Below are 19,068 nucleotides of genomic sequence, written 5' to 3'. Positions count from 1 at the left end.
TAAATGTTTATCGCGTGAACACCAAAACGAGTAATACGTTTCTAATTTTCCTTTCTATTAAATGGTGTTCTATATTTCTACTACGTTCTAATATTAACTTGATAGTATTAGTTTGCAGAGTCGTGTGATGGTATTTATAATTTTTTATAATTATCGTAAATGATGTTTGTGGTGTAGTTTACTTAACTTACTTAGTTTTGGGTTAGTAAAAACTAAAAAGTAAGTAAAGTAAAGTAAACTAGCTACCATATTAATAGAGTGGAAAAATTAATTTCGATTTGACTCTATGTATTTTATTCCGCATATATTATTTAGTATAGTTATTTATTTATAAACCTTAAAAATAGTCATTTTAGTTTTTTTTTTTCAATAGACTACCAATTTCTATAGTCTATGAAAAATGTTTAGTTGTGGAGGTGGTGACTTTTTAATAGCACTGCGGAGGAGAAATTTTGTCTAGAACACGGTCGCAAAAGATCTGGGACTGGGAGGCGATACGAGAATTTACAAAGTTACCCCTAAACTCCAAACCAAACCACTAGTTGTTTCCACGCTCTCCACTTGTCGTACATGCATTGTCTCCCCATCTTTTTCATTTTTAACCCACCCAACCTGATTTTACTCTTCCGGGTCGGTCTGGTTTTCTTAGCTTTGTTTTTTTTTTAACTCGGCTACGGCTTTGTCGTTTATTTCCAGTTTAACCCCTCGGTAATTAATATTTCATATTTTAGCTACACACTTACACAGCATTCAACCTACTTTTTTCATTCGGGGGTAGATTTTTTAAGGTCTTGCATGACAAATTGACAATTCATATTACTTTGTATACTAAAACCATACAATTTAGTCGTACGTGATAAGATCGAAAGCGTGTAGTGTTCAATTAGTCTAGATTTTTTTTAACCATTATGTATGAAAAAGAAAAATACAGTATATGTATTATATGAAACTTTATAAGATAATTGTAAATTCGTGATAAATGAAAGGCTCAAACCTTAATTTACAATAGCAATATAAAAAAGTAAAGTTTTAAGAGGGTAATAGAGTAGCTAGGATGCAAAAGTGAGAACTAATTAAAACAAGAACAACACTAGCTAGCTATACCTTTTGGGTCAAAGAAAATGGTCAAGTTCCCTGGTAAAACAATAATATTGGGTCGCGCGGTTAAATAACATTTTCTTGCATACTGTATAATAAATCAAATCGAAAAACTTTAATTATTACTACTAAGTATATTAGTTAAAAAAATATGGTAAATGCTGAAAGAAGTTGAGAGTTCGAGAAACAAAAAAGAAAAGGCTTGTGGGGAACAACCCGCCAGATGAGGAGGCGGGTTTCCTCTGTAAATAACGAAGCAAATTAAAAAAAAAAAGTAATTATTTTAAGGAGAACAAAAAAAGGTAAGGCCCAGCAATTAAGGCACGTGATTAGGGCTTTCATGTCGTATTATTTTATGTATCTATAGATCATCTCGTATCCTATACTTCTACTTTATTCAACCTCCAATATCTCCCAACTTTATATATATTGTTTTAAAATTTTAACTAGATTTTAACCTGCGATACACCGCAGATATATAATTTTTATTATAATTTATATTTATATTGCATCTATTTGTTAAATATTGGATGATTTATAAATAGAGAAATAACTAAATTTTCTGATTATGGTGCGGATAAATGTTTATATTATTTTTTAAACCCGCAATACATTTCATTATCATTTGTTTGTTATATTTAGTTTGTTTTGTTTAGTGTTTGAGATTCTATTTTGATTTTTAGTTATTATAAAAGAAAATAAAGGATCTAAATACATAATAAGTAATTTATATGTTGTGATTAAGTCACATTTTTCCTAATGATTTAATTATTTTACACAATCTTAGTTAAATTAACTTGATTTTATGTCAAATATTCTAATATTAGTAGTATTGATAAATAATTAAATGAGGATTTAACCCATGTTAACACAAATTTAATAGTATTTATTAATTACAACATATTCTCTTTATAACTCATTCACTATATAACTACATTATATAGTATTTTAAACTTTTTAACTTTACATATTTGTAATAATTAAAATTTTATTAAATTTATATATGTTAATTATAATATTTAAATAAATGTCAATCGAATTTTTTCTTATGTTAAGAGTCAAAGCTCACAGGTTTTGAAAAACAAAATGGGAATCAAATTGTTATTTTCTTTGTTTGCGAATAATTCAGATATAGAATATCTTCAAAACACAATATAATATATGAGTAAAAGTATAATAGTTTCTATTTTCATATTGATTGTTGTTACTTATTTAGTTGGAATGAAATGTAAAATATTTAAGAAACAAAATCTGTAGTAATGTTAGTTTTAGAAATTTTTTAAGGGTTAATGTTATAAATAACTTTTTAAATAAATAAAACTAAAAGGACATAACGCAAAATGTACTTAAAAAATGTTAATATAGATATGTAGTTTAATTTGTATATGTCCCTTAGATTTTAAACAAATATCTACCCGTCTTTGATAGATGAAGAGATTATTTTACTTTACCATTATTAATTTTGGCTAATTTTCCAAAAATATATGAACAAACGCAATCAAAACTTTGTAAGATACCTAGCTAATCAAGCATCTTTCAGATAGTACAACGAAAACAATAATCAATGGATCTTTGCAGGTTCTTGCATGATTATTTGCATCAATCATATGCTTGCATGGTCACATATAATCAGATAGTACAACCAAAACAACAATCAATGTATGACTGATTATATGCACCAATTAATTGTTAGTTCGAAATGAGATGAGATCTTCTTAGACATGAGATCTTAGACATACAGATAAATGAACGTTGACACGCTTGATTCGCGTAATGGACGTGTGTGACTCGGTCCACCGATATGGAAACACACAAGTTTGGTCGAGTCGCTTTATATATCAATGTGAACCAGCATGCCTACAGATAGACGGACACGACAATGAAAAGTACCATGTCCGTTGACCGATGGGTTGACCATCATTTGGATTCTTGGCTTGCTGGTGATGGATTCGGACTGATTACGAGTGCATGTCTTGATGGGCAATTTGACATATAATTCTTCAAAACCTTTTATAGCTAATAAAATGATATGTAGTTGTCATCATAATTTCAAGATTCACTTCCGTTTAGAAGCTATTTCTTTCCTATTTTGCTTATATAAATTGGAGAAAATAATATCAATTAGTTGGTTTTTATTCATTTATCGATTTTTATACTTTTATATATTTTTCGTTTTAGAATTCTTTCAAAATTTTAGAGTCAAAAATATGCTGAAATATGATGATATACTTTATCTTTTTTTTTTTTTGTTTTTTTGTCAACATGATATACTTGATCGAAATATTGAAATCTTATTTTTAATTTATTAAAACATGTTAAAAAAATACAATGTTGCTCATCAGTGATCCTTTGACAAAAAAAGTTGATGGTCAATAGCGAATTTGACAAGTATATTAAGTACAAATAGAATAACATAAACCGTAATCAGAGATTGTCGTTCATACTCAAACGTAGAAGCCAGTTCACGAAAGAAAGAAAGAAAGAATACGTTAAAATTGTGCGAGATCATCATGGGTGTTTCTGTTTAAAAATTCAATGGGGGACGTGTGGCCTCTCGTTAGGGTTCTGGCCATAATGACGTGGCATTATAGCCATTAACAGGTATTGGTGATACATTCGGTTACATACATTAATAAAAATACCTAAACATTTATCCTTGCTTGTTATTGTCCTTATACTCAACTCAAAGTTTATTCATTTTAAAAATATTTTTGTTCTCTAATTATTTGGCTCTTTGGAAGACTTTGCTTTAAAATCTCCTAATTGCATGTGAAATCACACGTGGGGATGGTCACACCTGCCCCTTTTGTATCGAATGTAAAAACCCTCTGACGATACAATTACAAGCTCCGAAGAACCTTTATAACACAATACAATATAAAAGTATAATAATCTTATTGGAACACCGAACACATGTATATAGTAATTCTTTGCAAATCATATTTAGAAAGAGCCACGTCATCACACGTGGCTGAATCTAGCACCTTGAGAGGATAAGCACATGCTTCCACATTAGCTTCCTCTTTCGCCCTTTTGAATCACAACTATATCATATAGTATGATTCTATCACACGTAGGTACGTAAGAGCATCATTACTGGGGAGTGCTCTATGAGTTACTCTCCTATTTATGGCTCAAAAGAAAATAAAAAACTCATAATATTCCCTAATAATCCGAGAATCGTTACTTCAGGAAGGAGGTGGAGTAACCCTATAAGTAACGCATACGTGTCAGCTTTAGATTAGTTGTAGGATAAATATATTACAAAAAATTTATTTTCTTGTTTTTTTTTTCTTTTCCGACCCTTCTCTCTTTTCTTCTCTGTCGATGTTAACGACAATGGATTCTTCTTTTCTCAATTCATTCTCTCGATCTCGAGATTGGGATCTCCGGTTAGTTTAATTATGGCGTTTCTTTAACAAATCTCCGGTTTCGGAGCTTTCGAACGATCTTCTCCTCCGGGGCTAGTTGATTGAGACGGCATTTCCAATCTCCGATTTTCCAATAACAGTGATCATCTCCTCGTTTCTTCATGGGATAAGGTTAGTGCCTAGTCAAAAACCCCCTTTCTACTTTGTCTTTGATTTGACTCCAACAGTCCCCTTTATCTGAAGATAATTTTCTTCTTCTTCTTCTTCTTCTGGGTTTGTTTTTAATCTAAGCGTGTGAGGTTGTATGATGTGAGCACCAATTCGTTGCGAGGCGAGTTCTTACACGGCGGAGCAGTACTCGATTGCTGTTTTCACGATGACTTCTCCGGCTTTAGTGTTGGCGCCGATTACAAAGTCAGAAGGTACTCTTCTCTTCTCTTAAATTCTCTCCGCTAAGCTATTATTGTTCGTTTGAAATGAGGATTTTTGTGGTGATGTAGAACAAAGCTCTTGAGTTGATTTATTTCTCTTTATATTGATAAGTGACGGCTATGCAAATTTCGTGGTGTTCTCTGGTTATACCGCAGGATTGTTTTCAATGTTGGCAAAGAGGACATTTTGGGAACGCATGACAAACCAGTGCGCTGTGTTGAGTATTCTCATTGCTCTGTCTTACATTGTGATCTTTAACAACACTTCCATTTCCCCTAGGCTCATGAAATGTATTTGTGAACAATGGTTTTATCTTTCAGGACATGTTTAACATGGGGAACAACAATGCCATTCTTTCTGTTAATACTTGTATTGAGATGGTTTTGAGCTGTGTTAAGGTGAATAAGCTTAGGGAATGTTTTGATGTTGTGCTACTCGATGTGTGACTAAATGGATCGTTTGCAGGTTCTGATTTTTCAAAACTGCAGGCTATGGTTTAAAATGCAGGTTCTGGTTTTAAAGTTTCATGTTTTGGTTGTAGATGAGCTCAGAAACAACTTCAAAACTGGCAGAACAAAGAGCTACAAATGGAGAATTTCTCAGCTTCAAAACATTTCCATGATGCTTGGCAATAAGGCGAAATCACATAAGCTTTGTATCAAGATCTTTCCAAGCCTGAGTTTGAAGCTTTTCTACCTGAGCTTTTTTCATTTCCTTTCAATGTCCTTTTCCTTGTCTACATTCTAGTTTTCCATTGTTGAATTACTTGCAAGAGTGTGTGTCAAGTTTAAATTCAAAACACTTGTACACAAAATTAATAATGATTGAGCAACTTCTTTGGGTTCTCTAGTGGAGGGATGATTTTGCTAAAGTTCTCTTAGGATTATTTTAATTAATTTAGTATTTATTATATGATTATTTAATTTGTGAGAAACTTAGGATGGTTTCTCCACTAATGATGGTAAGTACGTAGTTGTATTTGTATATCATCAATATCAATATGTTATCACTTTATTATACTGATCATATCATAGTTTTCCTTTCATCCAATAGTATAATCCGATTTTGTTGAAATTGACCAAATATATTCTCTTTGGTTGGTATAAGTGATTGATTTATATGGATTCCATATTCACTTTATGTTATTTAACAAGAAAATAAACTCCAAGATATCTTGCTAAAATATGTTAGGTGACAGTTGCAGACGGTCTTCAATAAGTATGATGATCTTACAATAATTTGGATAACACATTAATTTTTTTCAATCATTGACAAATACATGCAAAAAATTATATACATTATAGAATATACAAGTTACTGCCGATTATTGATTCATAGCTTCATAAACTATATCATATAAATGTTTCGATCAGACGATCATCCATTTTATATAATTTTGTTTTTCTCTATAGGTGAAAGTAAGTATATAAAACCACCATTAATTATGTAAATATATCCATATAAAAATATTGAATGGTCATTGGATTACATAGCCATGATTATAAATATATCGAGTTCAGATTATACATAAAAGAAGGTAGAGGTGTGAACTAATAATATGAACAAACCTTAAAGATCTTTTGAGTTTTGAAATAGTTAATTAACCTCTTAAAGAGTCTTTTACCAACACACAGACTCTCCTAATCATCATCCTTATCTTGGATACCCAGCAATTTCTCTTTTAAATAATGAATTATTTTTGTATGATTCATCTAATTTAATGTTGTTTATAAGTATATTTTTTTGGGGAGGTCCAATAACTAGTGGTAAGTGTATCAGTTGCTTTTGACATTTGACCGAGGAGGCACGTGCGCAGCATCTTTTGATTCACAACGTTTCTGGTCGAAGATTTCGGTGTTGCACGTGCGACCCTGTCCTCCTTTCTATTATCTTAATCTCTCATCTTTTGTCTTAATCTCCTTAACTAAACCTTCTCTCTTTAATTCTTTTTGTTCCCCCCAAAACATATTACTCCTTATAATATTTGCACTTTAACCTTTGTCTTTAAAAAAAACTTTAGGATGTTTTGGTTGTATTAGGCAAACTAGTAGGGGCAAAGACCCAAATTAGCTGCAAAACAGTATACTGTATCTTTTTTATAAAAAATATGGTGAAGGTTTTGATTATCTGATTTTAGAAATATATGACAGAAACTCTTATGATCACGTTTTAAACTGTACTACAAAAATGGTGTTATTGTTTCTAAGAATTTAAATTTCTTGTAATAGTAAGTTTTAGAAAGATGGAAATAGTGCACTAATTAAAATCAACAATACATATACAACATTAATCATATACTATTAGGCTATAGACACATATAATCGACAAAGCGAAAAGCATAAATATATAATTTTTCTGACAGTAACTCCGTGTTTGAAGGGTAATTTTACCCACTTGGGGTAATGATGTTTGCACTTTGCACACTTCTTAAAAATTCTTATTATGTGTACCATAGAATAACGAGTAAAAAAATCTGGGTACAATCACTGATTAAAGTAGTAATACAATAGATTAGATAGACGTTAAACAAAATATAGTAATAGTTTAATAGATGGGTTAATAATAGTGACAAAACTTGATAATTTTATTTGTCCCTTTTTAATTTCTTTCTTTTACAGCAAAGATCACGAAGAAGATGTGTGAATTGTCCCTTAGTCAAACAAAACAGCCGTGAACAGCTTAGCTTAGACTAACGCGATTCTGCTAGCTGTTTAGATAGTTAATATATAAAAAAGTCACCTACATGTTTTATTACACCTAATAAAAAGTAAGAAAATAAAGTAATTGGCAAGCTTAACCAAATATTATTATAACTTACCCTAGAAACGTTTACATTTTCTTTTTAACATTTCAGACCTAATAAAGAAAAAAATAATCAGATTCAAAGTAAGTTTTGTCTTGACGTTTTTCATACAATACTTTGATCTGAAGTCACTGTTTGAAAACTTTTTGCCAATATTTATTTTGTAAAACTGAAACATATATGGTGAAACAAACTCAACTCGTCTCTTGTTGGACCTGCCAATAAAAACAATATGAAAAATGCAAAACAGGCCTTCATATGAGATGTTGAAGGATCCAGCAAGAAGATTAAAATCTCAGAGGCAAGCCCACGTTTTTGTTTCCACGTTAGACACCATTCTCTTATGAGTAAAGGAGCAAAACAAAATGAAAATATTTAAAATTCATTAACAAATGCATTTAATTCAGTAGTGTAGTTACATGAAAAGATGTCTATGAACCAGTAGTAGGCTTCTTCTTATACAATGAAGGTTGAATACAAGAGAATATGGATAGTCTTTGTTTCTTTGGTTTCACATCAAATATGAATGACCTCAAAGGAATACGAGTTTTGTCATCTTGCGAAGATTCTGCATTTGATTCAGACAGTTTAAGCTCCTCTCTTAGTTTCTCGAGTGTCGTATCAGCATCCTTCTTAAGTTTTGTAACTTGATCTAAACCTGTTTGCAACTCTTCTGCTATCCTATTGTTCTCCTTTGTCATGTTCGAAACCTCTCCTTCAAATTTAGCTCCTTGGTAGATTGTAAGTTTCTTTTCAGAGTCTTCAGAATCTGTTTTGAGAGCTTCTGCTATTTCATTTTGTATGTCACTCAAAGTTGAAGCTCTCATGTTGATTTCTTCTTTTAGAAGCAAACTCTTCTCTAACCAAACTGTCATTTCGGTGCGGATCTCGCTGAGGTGTTTGTATATGGGACGAACCTTTGATTTGAGATTGTTTCTTCCTCCATCTTGATTCTTTTGTTTTATGATCTTCAATATCTCAACGTGTAAGTCCTTGATCCCTGTATCAAACTGTTGTATCTGGCCAAAGGAGTTGCTAAACCTCACCAACAAGTTCAAATTCTCGCTTAGTAATGCATCAACGCGTTCTCCGAATTGCTCTTCATTTGGTGATAGCCTCTGCTTTTGACCAGTTATTGCATTTGTGGCATAATCTTCTCTGTAAATTAGCATGAACAATTTGTCCCCTTGTTGATCCTTGGCTCTGACTTGTTCATCCTTCACGGTGTTTACACTCTTCAGTTTAGTTTCAGCTTCATCTAACCTCTTCTTTACTTCCTTGTAGTTGCGAAGTACTTTCGTGTATTCCATTAACAAATGTTTCTCTCTGCCTTCTATCCCATGTGCTAGCAACTGCTGCAAAACTGACTCATCAGAATCTTGTGTTGTTGTTATAATATCAGACTTTGGTGATGATGAGACAGATATATGTTTCTCTAAATCATCTAATGACGCTTCCTTTCTTGTAGCTTCAATTGTCTCTTCTTGGTTAACTTCACCCGTGAGATCTTTCTCAGTATCAACCACTTCAGATGCTGAATTCATATTTGAAACATTTTCAGACACAACTGAATCATCATTGTTTTCTTCTGGCAACTTTGTATCAGTCAAAGATTCTGCATCTTCTTGTATTGGCACATCAGTAGTAGTAGCATTGTCTTCCTCTCCTTCCTTCAAGCTTTTTACTCTCTTGGATAAGAAAATTAGTTTTAAATGTGCTTGTGTAAGGTGTATTTCAATCTTCTTACTCTTTCCCTCAACTTCTTGGTCTATATCCTTAATACCTTTCAGCTTTTCCTCCATCTCTTTCAACTTCTTTCTCATGTCCATATTGTCATCAGTTTGAGATGAATTGTTTTCTTTTTGTAGAGCTCTGATTTGTGCTTTGAGATCATCAATCTCTTCTCTTAGTCTGTGTATTAAAGCTGCTTGAGATGAGAACAAGCTCTCCAAATTGATCACATCATTCACAAGCTCATCGATCTTATCTGCCACATCTGTTATGGTAAGACACGACTTAGCATCAAAGTCATCAACCTGTTCATTTATATTTTCTTCTGATGATTCCAACTTCTCCTTATCACTGTATATTTCTTGGTTTGTTCTTTCATCACCAGGCAATATTGCATCAGAAAGATTACCAACTTCCTCTGTTGACTCTTTGATCTGTTCTCTTGTAATCTCTGATTCTTTCACATTTTTTTCCTGTTGATCTCTCATCTCTTCTAGTTTCTCTTGGCATGATTTGAGAGCTGTGGTGGACATCAATATCTGAGCTTCTTTATCTTCAATGACAACAGCACCTTCGTCAAACTCGTCTTGCAAACTACACACCTTCTCTTGTTTCTCTGTGATACATTTCTCAATCTCCCAATACTTTGCAAGTGCATTCTCATAAGAGCTCTTCACAAACTCTTTCTCAGTCTGCAAAACAAGAATCTCTTTCTGCAACTTATCAATCTCTTCCACCGCCTCAGCTTTACTCATCCCAGACTTGTTAACAACGGACGACGAGGCGTTTTGTTCTTTAATAGCGTTCCTTGACATGAACAACTTTTTTGCAGCCTCAGGATCTTTAATGGGAAAATTAGGAACCTTTGGAACATTTTGATTTGATGCATGCGTTTTATGTTTTCTAGGTGTGGTAGGGGCATCGTCGTCGTCGTCTTCGTTCATGGCAAACTCAGGGACTTGGTCAGGAAAAACAGATGCAATTGTGGTGTTAGCGTTTTGAAGCTCCTTGGAGATATGATCATAGCGTTCAGCTAAAGCACGGTAAGCCTTGAAAGATTCTTCCACAAAACTTATCAATTCAGGTCTACTCTTGTAATACATTTCTGCACGCTTAGCAAACGAATCACCTTCATCTTCCAAAAGCTTAAGTGCGTATTGCACCTTTCCCTCGATATCTACGAGAAAACATTTTATCAAAAATTCTGAAAACGTGTAAGAGATGAATAATGATAAGAAAGAATGTAATATTAATGTAACCTTGAAGGTTTTCTTCGAGCCATTTGGATTGTTTGGTTCGAACGTGGCTTGCCCACCACCATGAGTACGCATTGCTCGCAGCTCTTCGTAGCATCCTTAATTCTTTTTTCTTTTTTTAATTATTCAATACATTGAACAAAATCTCATTGTTGTCTTAATAAGTTCTTTTATGGAGTTTTCGTTCGATCAGGACAACCAAAGGAGATGTGTTTTTGTCGTTGTTGTTGTAGTTGTAAAATTTGGTTTTGATAGAGAATGGAGGAGAGGAAGATTCGGTGACTGAAAGGTGGTGATACATAGTAATAATGATAAGTTGCTATTTAAAACACATGCAACGTTGGATCTATATAGTCCAAAGGCACAACGTTTGTTGTTGATAGTCATTCATCTACGAAACAGTATAAGCCACTAAAAACTAGTTTTATATTTTATTTTAATTTGATAAAAACCACCAAAAAAGAACAAAAAAAAAAAAACTAGCTAATTAACCACAATTTTTTTTTGCAAATTTTTTTTTTTTACTTTTTGTTGTTGTTGTTGTTATGGTAGTTGCTTATTTTCTAATTTTAAGGTTATTTGATTGAGAGACAGAGATCACAGATGGTCCTGAGATAACAACAGAGTGCAAAAGCAAAGAATAATATTAATCAAATGTACATTATATTTTGTTTTTCCTTTCTAAATTTGTTCCCATTCATAGTTTTCACAGTTATAAACAATTCAAATGAACTACACATGTTACATGTATACGCATCCCTGACATAATCAACATGAACTATATGATATGGGTCGTAAAAATTAAAATTAAATCGGAAGCGGTTATTGTCTCTTACTAAGTCTTAACAAAATTGGAAAGTGAGTATATATTATAATATGAGAGGATGATTTTGCAAATAATATATGCTGAAGCATCATTTATATACGAATACGAATCTGACGTGTCAAACCACGTGGCAATTTGTTGACCACTTTCCACTTTACCCGGAACGTTGCTCATCACGAAACGGCACCGTATTCTTTTTTTGTCTGCGAATCGCGAATCCCCCTTTGTCCCGTCTTCTTCTTTGAAGAAGCTCCTTGAAACCCTAAATTTTTGATTGCTTCCTTCGATTTTGTTTGATTCTGGGGTAAGTTTTCCTTGCGTTTCTTGCTATGTTCTTGTTTCTTTACCTATTCATTTGATTGTAAAACTCCGATTTTTTTATTTTATGCCTTTTTAGTCTGTGATTTTGAGGAATCTAGGTCTGTAATTTCTGATTATGAATGTTTTCTCGAGATGAGTTTAGCTGCTTTAATTTGATTTTAGCTGTTCAAGTTGGGATTATGATCCAAAGTTTATATCCGAATGAATGAATATGGCACGCTGATGGAGTTGGATTGTCTTGTGTTTCCGTAGGCTCTAGTTTGTTCTCAGTTCATTTGCAGATTTTTTAGTATTTGTTAAGGGTCTTTCCATCTGCCGTAGCTTTACTTTCACTGGAACTGATATTTTCTGCATATGAATTCATATACATGTGTTTAAATTTTGGTGTCCTTCATTTCTGTAGTGCAGGGTTCGTGTTGCCATTCATTAATTTCTTTCTGTTATGCTGTGAGGCTTATGATCGGTGCTACCTAACGCCGCTGGCTTAACACATTCACTCTGCTCAGACTATGGCCCTTTATGGTACGTTGCAGTTGTCTCATGGTATGGGACTTTGCAGAAACCAAGGGTGCTATAAGCCGCAATATGTATGTTTCTTCCATTCTTAGCACTGGAATCCTTTTCTTTTAATTCGTTTCTTTCTTTCCGTCATTCTAAATATTTGCTTGTTATTTAGAGTGCCATATATCAAAGGAGGCTGCATATATCAAAGGCTCCTCTCTCATTAGTTGTTCCGGTAATTGTTCAAGAAAACTTAATCAGTCAGTCAAGTTTTTGGTTTGCTGATATATAGTAATAACGTATTACTTTTCTGTATACAGTTAGGCCAACATGGTTTCAGCAATATTCTACTCTCGGATTACCTTCGTAGGCCTATTTGTTCTGTTCCATCAAGAACCACCACTTTTCGGTGTCATTCCTTTTCTGTAGACAGCAACGCAATTGAACCTGCTGTTAAAGCTGTCTCTGTGGTGCTAGCAAAGTAAGACTTCTTGTTTCTTATCATCAGATGCAGAATGCTTACCTTGGAAGATTGTGAAATTATCATAGTTTCTATTTAGTTGATCTATGTGGATCTGAAGGATTGCATAGTAGGCATCTAACTTACAATAAAAATGAATATCTTCTACTCAAAAGAAATCGCGGATGTAGCCGAACACTGATGTGTGCATGACTTGTCATGTCCATGGTTCCCCTTAGTAAATTTGAAATTTTTGGTGGGGAAATTTGAAGGGGTGCATATAAATTTGAAATTCCCCTTAGTTAATTTCTCTTGTTCCTTTTAGTACACTCTGTAAATAGTTTCACTCCATGGTTTGCAGGTCACAGGGGTTGATACAACAATTCCCTTTTGTTTATAAGTTGGTTCCAGCTGTTGCTCTTCTTGTTTTCTCCCTGTGGGGTTTAGTGCCTGTTGTTCGTCAAGGAAGAAACCTACTACTCAATGTAGGTGCAGCCATTCAATTTTATATGCACTTTTTTTTTGTTTAATGTTTTCATTTCTGTGTTGGCAAAGCAATGGGGTATCTTTTGTATATGATATTCTGAATATTTACCTTTGAAACATTGTAGAAGAATGATAACGGTTGGAAGAAAAGTGGTACGTATTATGTTATGACGTCGTATGTTCAACCTCTGCTACTATGGTTAGGAGCTCTATTCATTTGCAGGTATATCTATCAAGTAGTTCTTTGGGACTCTCTGAGGTTAAATTGTTGAGATATTTTCGTGATATCCTTATCTGAAGTGCTTTGTTGAGATAATTGACCGATGGTGACTATTCCTTATATAGGGCATTAGATCCCATTGTCCTTCCTACAGAAGCTAGCAAAATTGTGAAGGATCGACTTTTGAATTTTGTGAGGTCACTATCGACGGTTCTTGCATTTGCTTACTGCATATCCAGGTAAGCGTACTGTCTTCTTTAAATACAATACTATGTCTTCATCTTATGTTTCTGTATTTTAGTGGCTTCTATCACGTGAAATTGTTATGTGGACATCTCATGACTTCTGATTCTGATTAGATGTTCCCATGCAGTCTTATCCAACAAACACAAAAGCTCTTCATAGAAACCAGTAATCCGAGCGATACAAGAAATGTATGTAAAGTAACACTCTTAAAAAAATGCTTTTATAACCTTTTCTATAGAGTTATTATTCTTAGGATGTTTGGTCTATCTTGCATGTCGGAGCTTTGTGTTACTGCAAGCAAGATCAGAAATCTCTATCGAAAATATAATTGGCTTCTCAATTTGCCCTGTGTACAGATGGGATTTCAATTTGCTGGAAAAGCAGTGTATTCTGCTGTATGGGTTGCTGCTGTATCACTTTTTATGGAGTTGCTGGGTTTCTCTACACAAAAATGGCTCACTGCTGGAGGTCTTGGGACAGTTTTGATTACTCTTGCTGGCCGTGAGGTGAAACCTGACTCTCATTTTGATTACTGGGTTCTTCAGAATATTCACTGTTCGCTTTGGACGGGTTCTTTTCCCTATTCATGCAAAATATATTTCATAGAAACTAAGTTTTGTTTTTGTTCCAGATTTTGACAAACTTTCTTTCAAGTGTTATGATTCATGCAACCCGGCCATTTGTTTTGAATGAGTGGATTCAAACAAAGATAGAAGGTTATGAAGTTTCTGGTACTGTGGAGGTTAGTATTAGAATCTCTGAGCTTAGATATTATGACTTTTTTCCTAGCTTCCTTGCACGTCATTGCTTGGCCCGAACATCAATGTAAGATTAGCTAGCTAACTTTCTGAAATGCTTGTTGCAATGCATTTACAGCATGTTGGTTGGTGGTCACCAACAATCATAAGAGGTGAAGACCGTGAGGCAATCCACATCCCAAACCATAAGTTCACAGTCAATGTCGTGAGAAACCTTACTCAGAAAACTCATTGGCGTATCAAAACTCACCTAGCAATCAGTCACTTGGATGTCAACAAAATAAATGTGCGTTTTCTAATTCCTATATGGTCGTTAATTCCTTCAACAAATTAAGTGCCAATCATGGAGTTCTTTTAGCTGATTCTTGTTCTGAACTTCGCCAAACAGAATATTGTAGCTGACATGAGGAAGGTATTGGCCAAGAATCCTATGGTTGAGCAGCAGAGGTTACATAGAAGGGTATTCTTGGAGAATGTCATTCCAGAAAATCAGGCCCTCTCGGTTAGACTTCAATACCTATCTCTTCTTTTGAACCCATCTTGAAGTGATGATCAGATATTTCAGGAAACATTCGACGGCCTTGTTTCTTACATCTGGTTCTCGTTTTTACTTTACAGATACTGATCTCTTGCTTTGTGAAGACGTGTCATCACGAAGAATACTTGGGTGTTAAGGTAAATTTGAAGTCTTTTTATCTTATCATCTACCCAAGGTTCACAGGGACCATTGGCTTTATTGCTTTTGTTTTCTTGTATTGGTGAAACAGGAAGCTATATTGTTGGACCTTCTAAGAGTCATAAGCCACCACCGAGCACGTCTAGCTACACCACTTCGTACGATCCGTAGGATGTACACAGATGCTGACGTGGAAAATGCACCATTTGGGGAATCGATGTATGGACCTGGAGGTGTTGGTTCTCGGCGTCCTTTGATGCTAATTGAACCCTCTTACAAAATCAATGGAGAAGACAAACCAAAATCTCAAAACCGTGCATCAAAACCAACCGCAGAGCAAGAAAATAAGGGTTCGAGTCCAAAGTCAAAAGAAACGTCTCCTCTTGACCCAAAGGAGAATGCAACAGTTGGAGAATCGCCGGTTTCCGATACCAACAAAGTACCTGATGAACCAGTAGCAAAGCCAGGAATCAAAGCGGTCTCTAAACCGGCGACCACCCCAAAGGATACAGAAACAGCAGGAGCTGAGAAAGCAAAGGCCAAGAGAAGTGGTAGTAGCACAATAAAGTCACCAAAGACCGATGAAACAGATGGTTCAACATCATCAGCGTCTAGATCAGCTTTGGAAGAGAACATAGTACTGGGTGTTGCACTAGAGGGCTCAAAGAGAACACTTCCAATCGAAGAAGAGATCCATTCTTCTTCCGTGGAAACAGATACTAAAGAACTCACCGGAGCTCGCAGATCTGGTGGTGGAAACGGACCTTTGGTGGCAGATAAGGAACAGAAAGATGGCCAATCTCAATCAAGCTCAGGTGCTCCGAGCGAGCAGTGAGATGAATTCAAAGTGTTGTTAGCCATTTTTTTTTTTTAACACTCTTTGATTGTAATTTATGATTGAAATTAATGTGAATTTTATTGATTTCCCTCCCAGGCTCCCACAAGTGTGGAAGTTGTGGGGGTTGATATTACTATATAATTAAATATAGGGGTCGTTTCGTGAGAGTTGGGTGAAGTTATGGGGTTTTAAATTAATAAATATCCGAAGAAGACGGTTGAGAAGTAGCTTACCTGTCTCTCTCTCTCTCATTGATGATGTAAATTCATAAATGCTCCTCCTCCTCCTCCGATCTCTCCGCCGTAAAAGACCCTACTGTACTCTTTTCTTTCCTCTCTAAGCCAAATTTTATCGATTCGTAACTTTCCATGGCGGGCTTTCTCTCCGTGGTCAGGCGTGTGTATCTCACTCTCTATAACTGGATCGTCTTTGCTGGATGGCAAGTCCAACTCCACGACTCTCTTCTTATTCACTCTTTTTTTTTTAATTTTTTAATTTTTTTTTTAATCTTGGTGACATTTTGAGTTTTAGGGCTCAAGTTTTGTACTTTGCTGTAAAGACTTTGAGGGAAACGGGATATGAAAATGTCTATGACGCCATTGAGAAGCCTCTTCAGCTTGCTCAGACTGCTGCCGTTCTCGAGGTTCGAATCCCCTGACTACCCAATTCGTGTTTTTTTTTTTGCTGCAACTGATTGGTTTCTTCCTCTGCTTGATTTTTTCCTGATTCAAATCTGGATTTATTGGAATTTTTCCGGGTTTGGAGCAGATTCTTCATGGATTAGTAGGTGAGTGATCTGATCCATTACAATTTTTTTTTTTCTAACTTGCACTACTCCAGCTTGGTGAGTGATCTGATACATTGCCTGATTTGTGTTCTGCTGTGTCTCTAAACTCGAATAGGTTTGGTCAGATCTCCTGTTTCTGCAACTCTGCCACAGATAGGTTCAAGGCTATTTCTCACTTGGGGCATCCTATACAGTTTCCCAGAGGTTAACTTAGAAAAGTTACCAGCATTACGAGTTTATTAATGTCTTCTTGATTGTTGCAGTTTTCATGATTTGATCGTTTGATTTTTGTTACTTTAAATTTCAGGTCCGATCTCATTTTTTGGTCACGTCACTGGTTATAAGCTGGTCCATCACAGAGGTGACTAACTCTAGTCTTTGTTCTGAGTTCTGACTTTGTTAGAACCATTGAATATCACTCTTAGTAAGAGAGATTTACCAGTTTCATTGTATATCTTGAATCTGAAATGTCTAAAACATTGCTTGCTTCTCTTCCTGATGCTTTGGAAGTTACCTGTCACATGTATTGTTGAAGTACATACCACGAGATTCGCTGTTACTATGTCTGGCAGTCAAGATTTGACTTATATATGACTCTTTGAAATAACAATTAGACCTTTAAAGATCCTTTCTTACTTTTTACTCCATTTTGGTTGAAGTCTTATCCTAGTAGATTCCTTTTAGGATCACGTGCTTTAGTTCATGTGTTTGATTGAATACTTCACTCAGAGGCGCCTAAAAGTTTCAAATTTACTTATTATTGCAGATTATTCGCTACTCCTTTTTTGGCTTTAAGGAAGCTCTAGGCTTTGCTCCTTCATGGCACTTGTGGCTCAGGTATGCCATTCTTGTGCAATATAATACACATTGAAAGATAGATTAATCTGAAAGTCTCATCTCATTTACTTTTCTCTCGTTAATCTTTTCAGATACAGCAGCTTTTTGTTGCTATACCCTACCGGTATCACCAGTGAAGTTGGTCTTATCTACCTTGCCTTACCACACATCAAGGTAACACAACACACGCATGTCAACTATTGAAAAAGAGGAAATACCTTTTCTTTACAATACCAATTTGAACCATGAAGCCTTGTTATATGTTTCCTTAGTATATGCTAGGTTTCTCTGATCACCACTCAATCCACTTTTTCCCATGGGCAGTGTCGCTTGAGTCTTGGGTAAGGACTGTATAAAATAAAGATTATACAGAACCAAGTATGAGTTAGTTAGGTTATATTGTTGAGTCTTGTATATTGACTGTACTAAAGATTATACAGAAGCAAGTATGAGTTAATTAGGTTATATTGTTGAGGGTGGTAGCCAGAATCCTTCCATCCGTCAATGTGAAAGCATGGCCTATTCCATTCCCATTTTGGGCGGAACCGATCTACTAATTACTGGTCGTTACACACATTTGTGTATTATAATTTAGAGCTCTTGTCTCTTAGAGTAGATATGAACTGGTAAAGCCATTTCCCTCAGATTAAAGTAGACAGGAACTGTCGGTTGACTTTAATACTTCACTGTAAGATCCTCCATAGATAAAACTTAACTTTGATGCCGAGTTTAAAGGTTCGGATTCTATTCCACTGGATTCAGGGGAGAGTATGTATATATGGTTGATTCCTGAATGGTCTTTTTTTGCCTCTTCTTTTTGTTCGGCAGACATCGGAGATGTACAGCGTTAGGATGCCTAACACATTGAACTTCTCATTCGACTACTTCTATGCAGCAATAGTTGTCCTTGCAATATATGTCCCAGGCATAAACCCAGTTGACCTTTTTCTTAAGAAGATATGACAATGAACCTCTGTAATCAGTTCTGATCCACAACTAATTATATAATTTGGCTGTTGCAGGTAGTCCACACATGTACAGGTACATGCTTGGTCAGCGAAAGAGAGCTCTCTCGAAATCCAAGAGGGAATGAAAAGCGCTTTAGAAAGAGACCAAAAAACTCATCAGCTGCTTTCTCCTCTTGTCTTGTTCTTTCATGTACTACTACTTGTCCTTTGTTTTAGCTTTCAAGGGTTTATTTGAGCGTTTTACTTCCTCGGTGATTACTTGAACTAATGCAGGATGCTGCTATTAAGTGTAATGTGGTTTCTAAATTAATACGAAAACGATTGTTCCTTCCCACTCTTGGTAAGTAGCATTCGACACAAAAACGTTTTAAGTTAGGTAAAAGTGTGAAATTCATAAATTTGTCTGAAAAGTCAACATAGTTGTTAGTGAGATTTAAATGACATATATAGTCG

General features: G+C 34.8%; 3 protein-coding genes and 1 long non-coding RNA gene across 7 annotated transcripts; 3 read left to right on the top strand and 1 right to left on the bottom strand.

Annotated features, from left to right (window-relative positions):
• Positions 4,201 to 5,724, top strand: LOC104769256. 3 transcript variants are annotated; one of them, XR_764351.2, is made up of 5 exons: positions 4,201 to 4,640; positions 4,761 to 4,891; positions 5,057 to 5,117; positions 5,222 to 5,299; positions 5,443 to 5,724. It is a non-coding gene; the product is annotated as an uncharacterized LOC104769256 (long non-coding RNA). The 3 variants fall into 3 exon arrangements; XR_002036953.1 differs by having other exon boundaries at positions 5,222 to 5,366; XR_002036952.1 differs by having other exon boundaries at positions 5,222 to 5,724.
• LOC104769255 (protein NETWORKED 2C-like) lies at positions 8,135 to 10,788 on the bottom strand. The gene is made up of 2 exons (XM_010493421.1): positions 10,695 to 10,788; positions 8,135 to 10,612 (listed from the first exon to the last, which is right to left on the bottom strand). Exons 1-2 carry the CDS (start codon positions 10,786 to 10,788, stop codon positions 8,136 to 8,138), a joined length of 2,571 nt encoding a protein of 856 aa, XP_010491723.1. The 3' UTR covers position 8,135.
• Positions 11,710 to 16,188, top strand: LOC104769254 (mechanosensitive ion channel protein 2, chloroplastic). Of its 2 annotated transcripts, none has more exons than XM_010493419.2 (14): positions 11,710 to 11,821; positions 12,247 to 12,425; positions 12,515 to 12,574; positions 12,660 to 12,820; positions 13,161 to 13,284; positions 13,411 to 13,508; positions 13,631 to 13,744; positions 13,879 to 13,939; positions 14,108 to 14,257; positions 14,383 to 14,493; positions 14,628 to 14,795; positions 14,898 to 15,011; positions 15,128 to 15,184; positions 15,277 to 16,188. In XM_010493419.2, the coding sequence occupies exons 2-14, from the start codon at positions 12,348 to 12,350 to the stop codon at positions 16,018 to 16,020; spliced, it is 2,040 nt and encodes a 679-aa protein (XP_010491721.1). In that variant the 5' UTR covers positions 11,710 to 11,821; positions 12,247 to 12,347; the 3' UTR covers positions 16,021 to 16,188. The 2 variants fall into 2 exon arrangements, with proteins under 2 accessions (XP_010491721.1, XP_010491720.1); XM_010493418.2 differs by having other exon boundaries at positions 12,242 to 12,425.
• Positions 16,234 to 18,949, top strand: LOC104769253 (very-long-chain (3R)-3-hydroxyacyl-CoA dehydratase PASTICCINO 2). Its single transcript, XM_010493417.2, has 9 exons — positions 16,234 to 16,462; positions 16,555 to 16,666; positions 16,792 to 16,810; positions 16,926 to 17,014; positions 17,118 to 17,171; positions 17,577 to 17,647; positions 17,740 to 17,821; positions 18,476 to 18,572; positions 18,670 to 18,949. Exons 1-9 carry the CDS (start codon positions 16,392 to 16,394, stop codon positions 18,738 to 18,740), a joined length of 666 nt encoding a protein of 221 aa, XP_010491719.1. The 5' UTR covers positions 16,234 to 16,391; the 3' UTR covers positions 18,741 to 18,949.

This window comes from Camelina sativa, chromosome 20 (genome assembly GCF_000633955.1).
Source record: "Camelina sativa cultivar DH55 chromosome 20, Cs, whole genome shotgun sequence".
Classification (NCBI taxonomy): Eukaryota; Viridiplantae; Streptophyta; class Magnoliopsida; order Brassicales; family Brassicaceae; genus Camelina; species Camelina sativa.
This window is presented reverse-complemented; position numbering and strand designations above follow the sequence as displayed.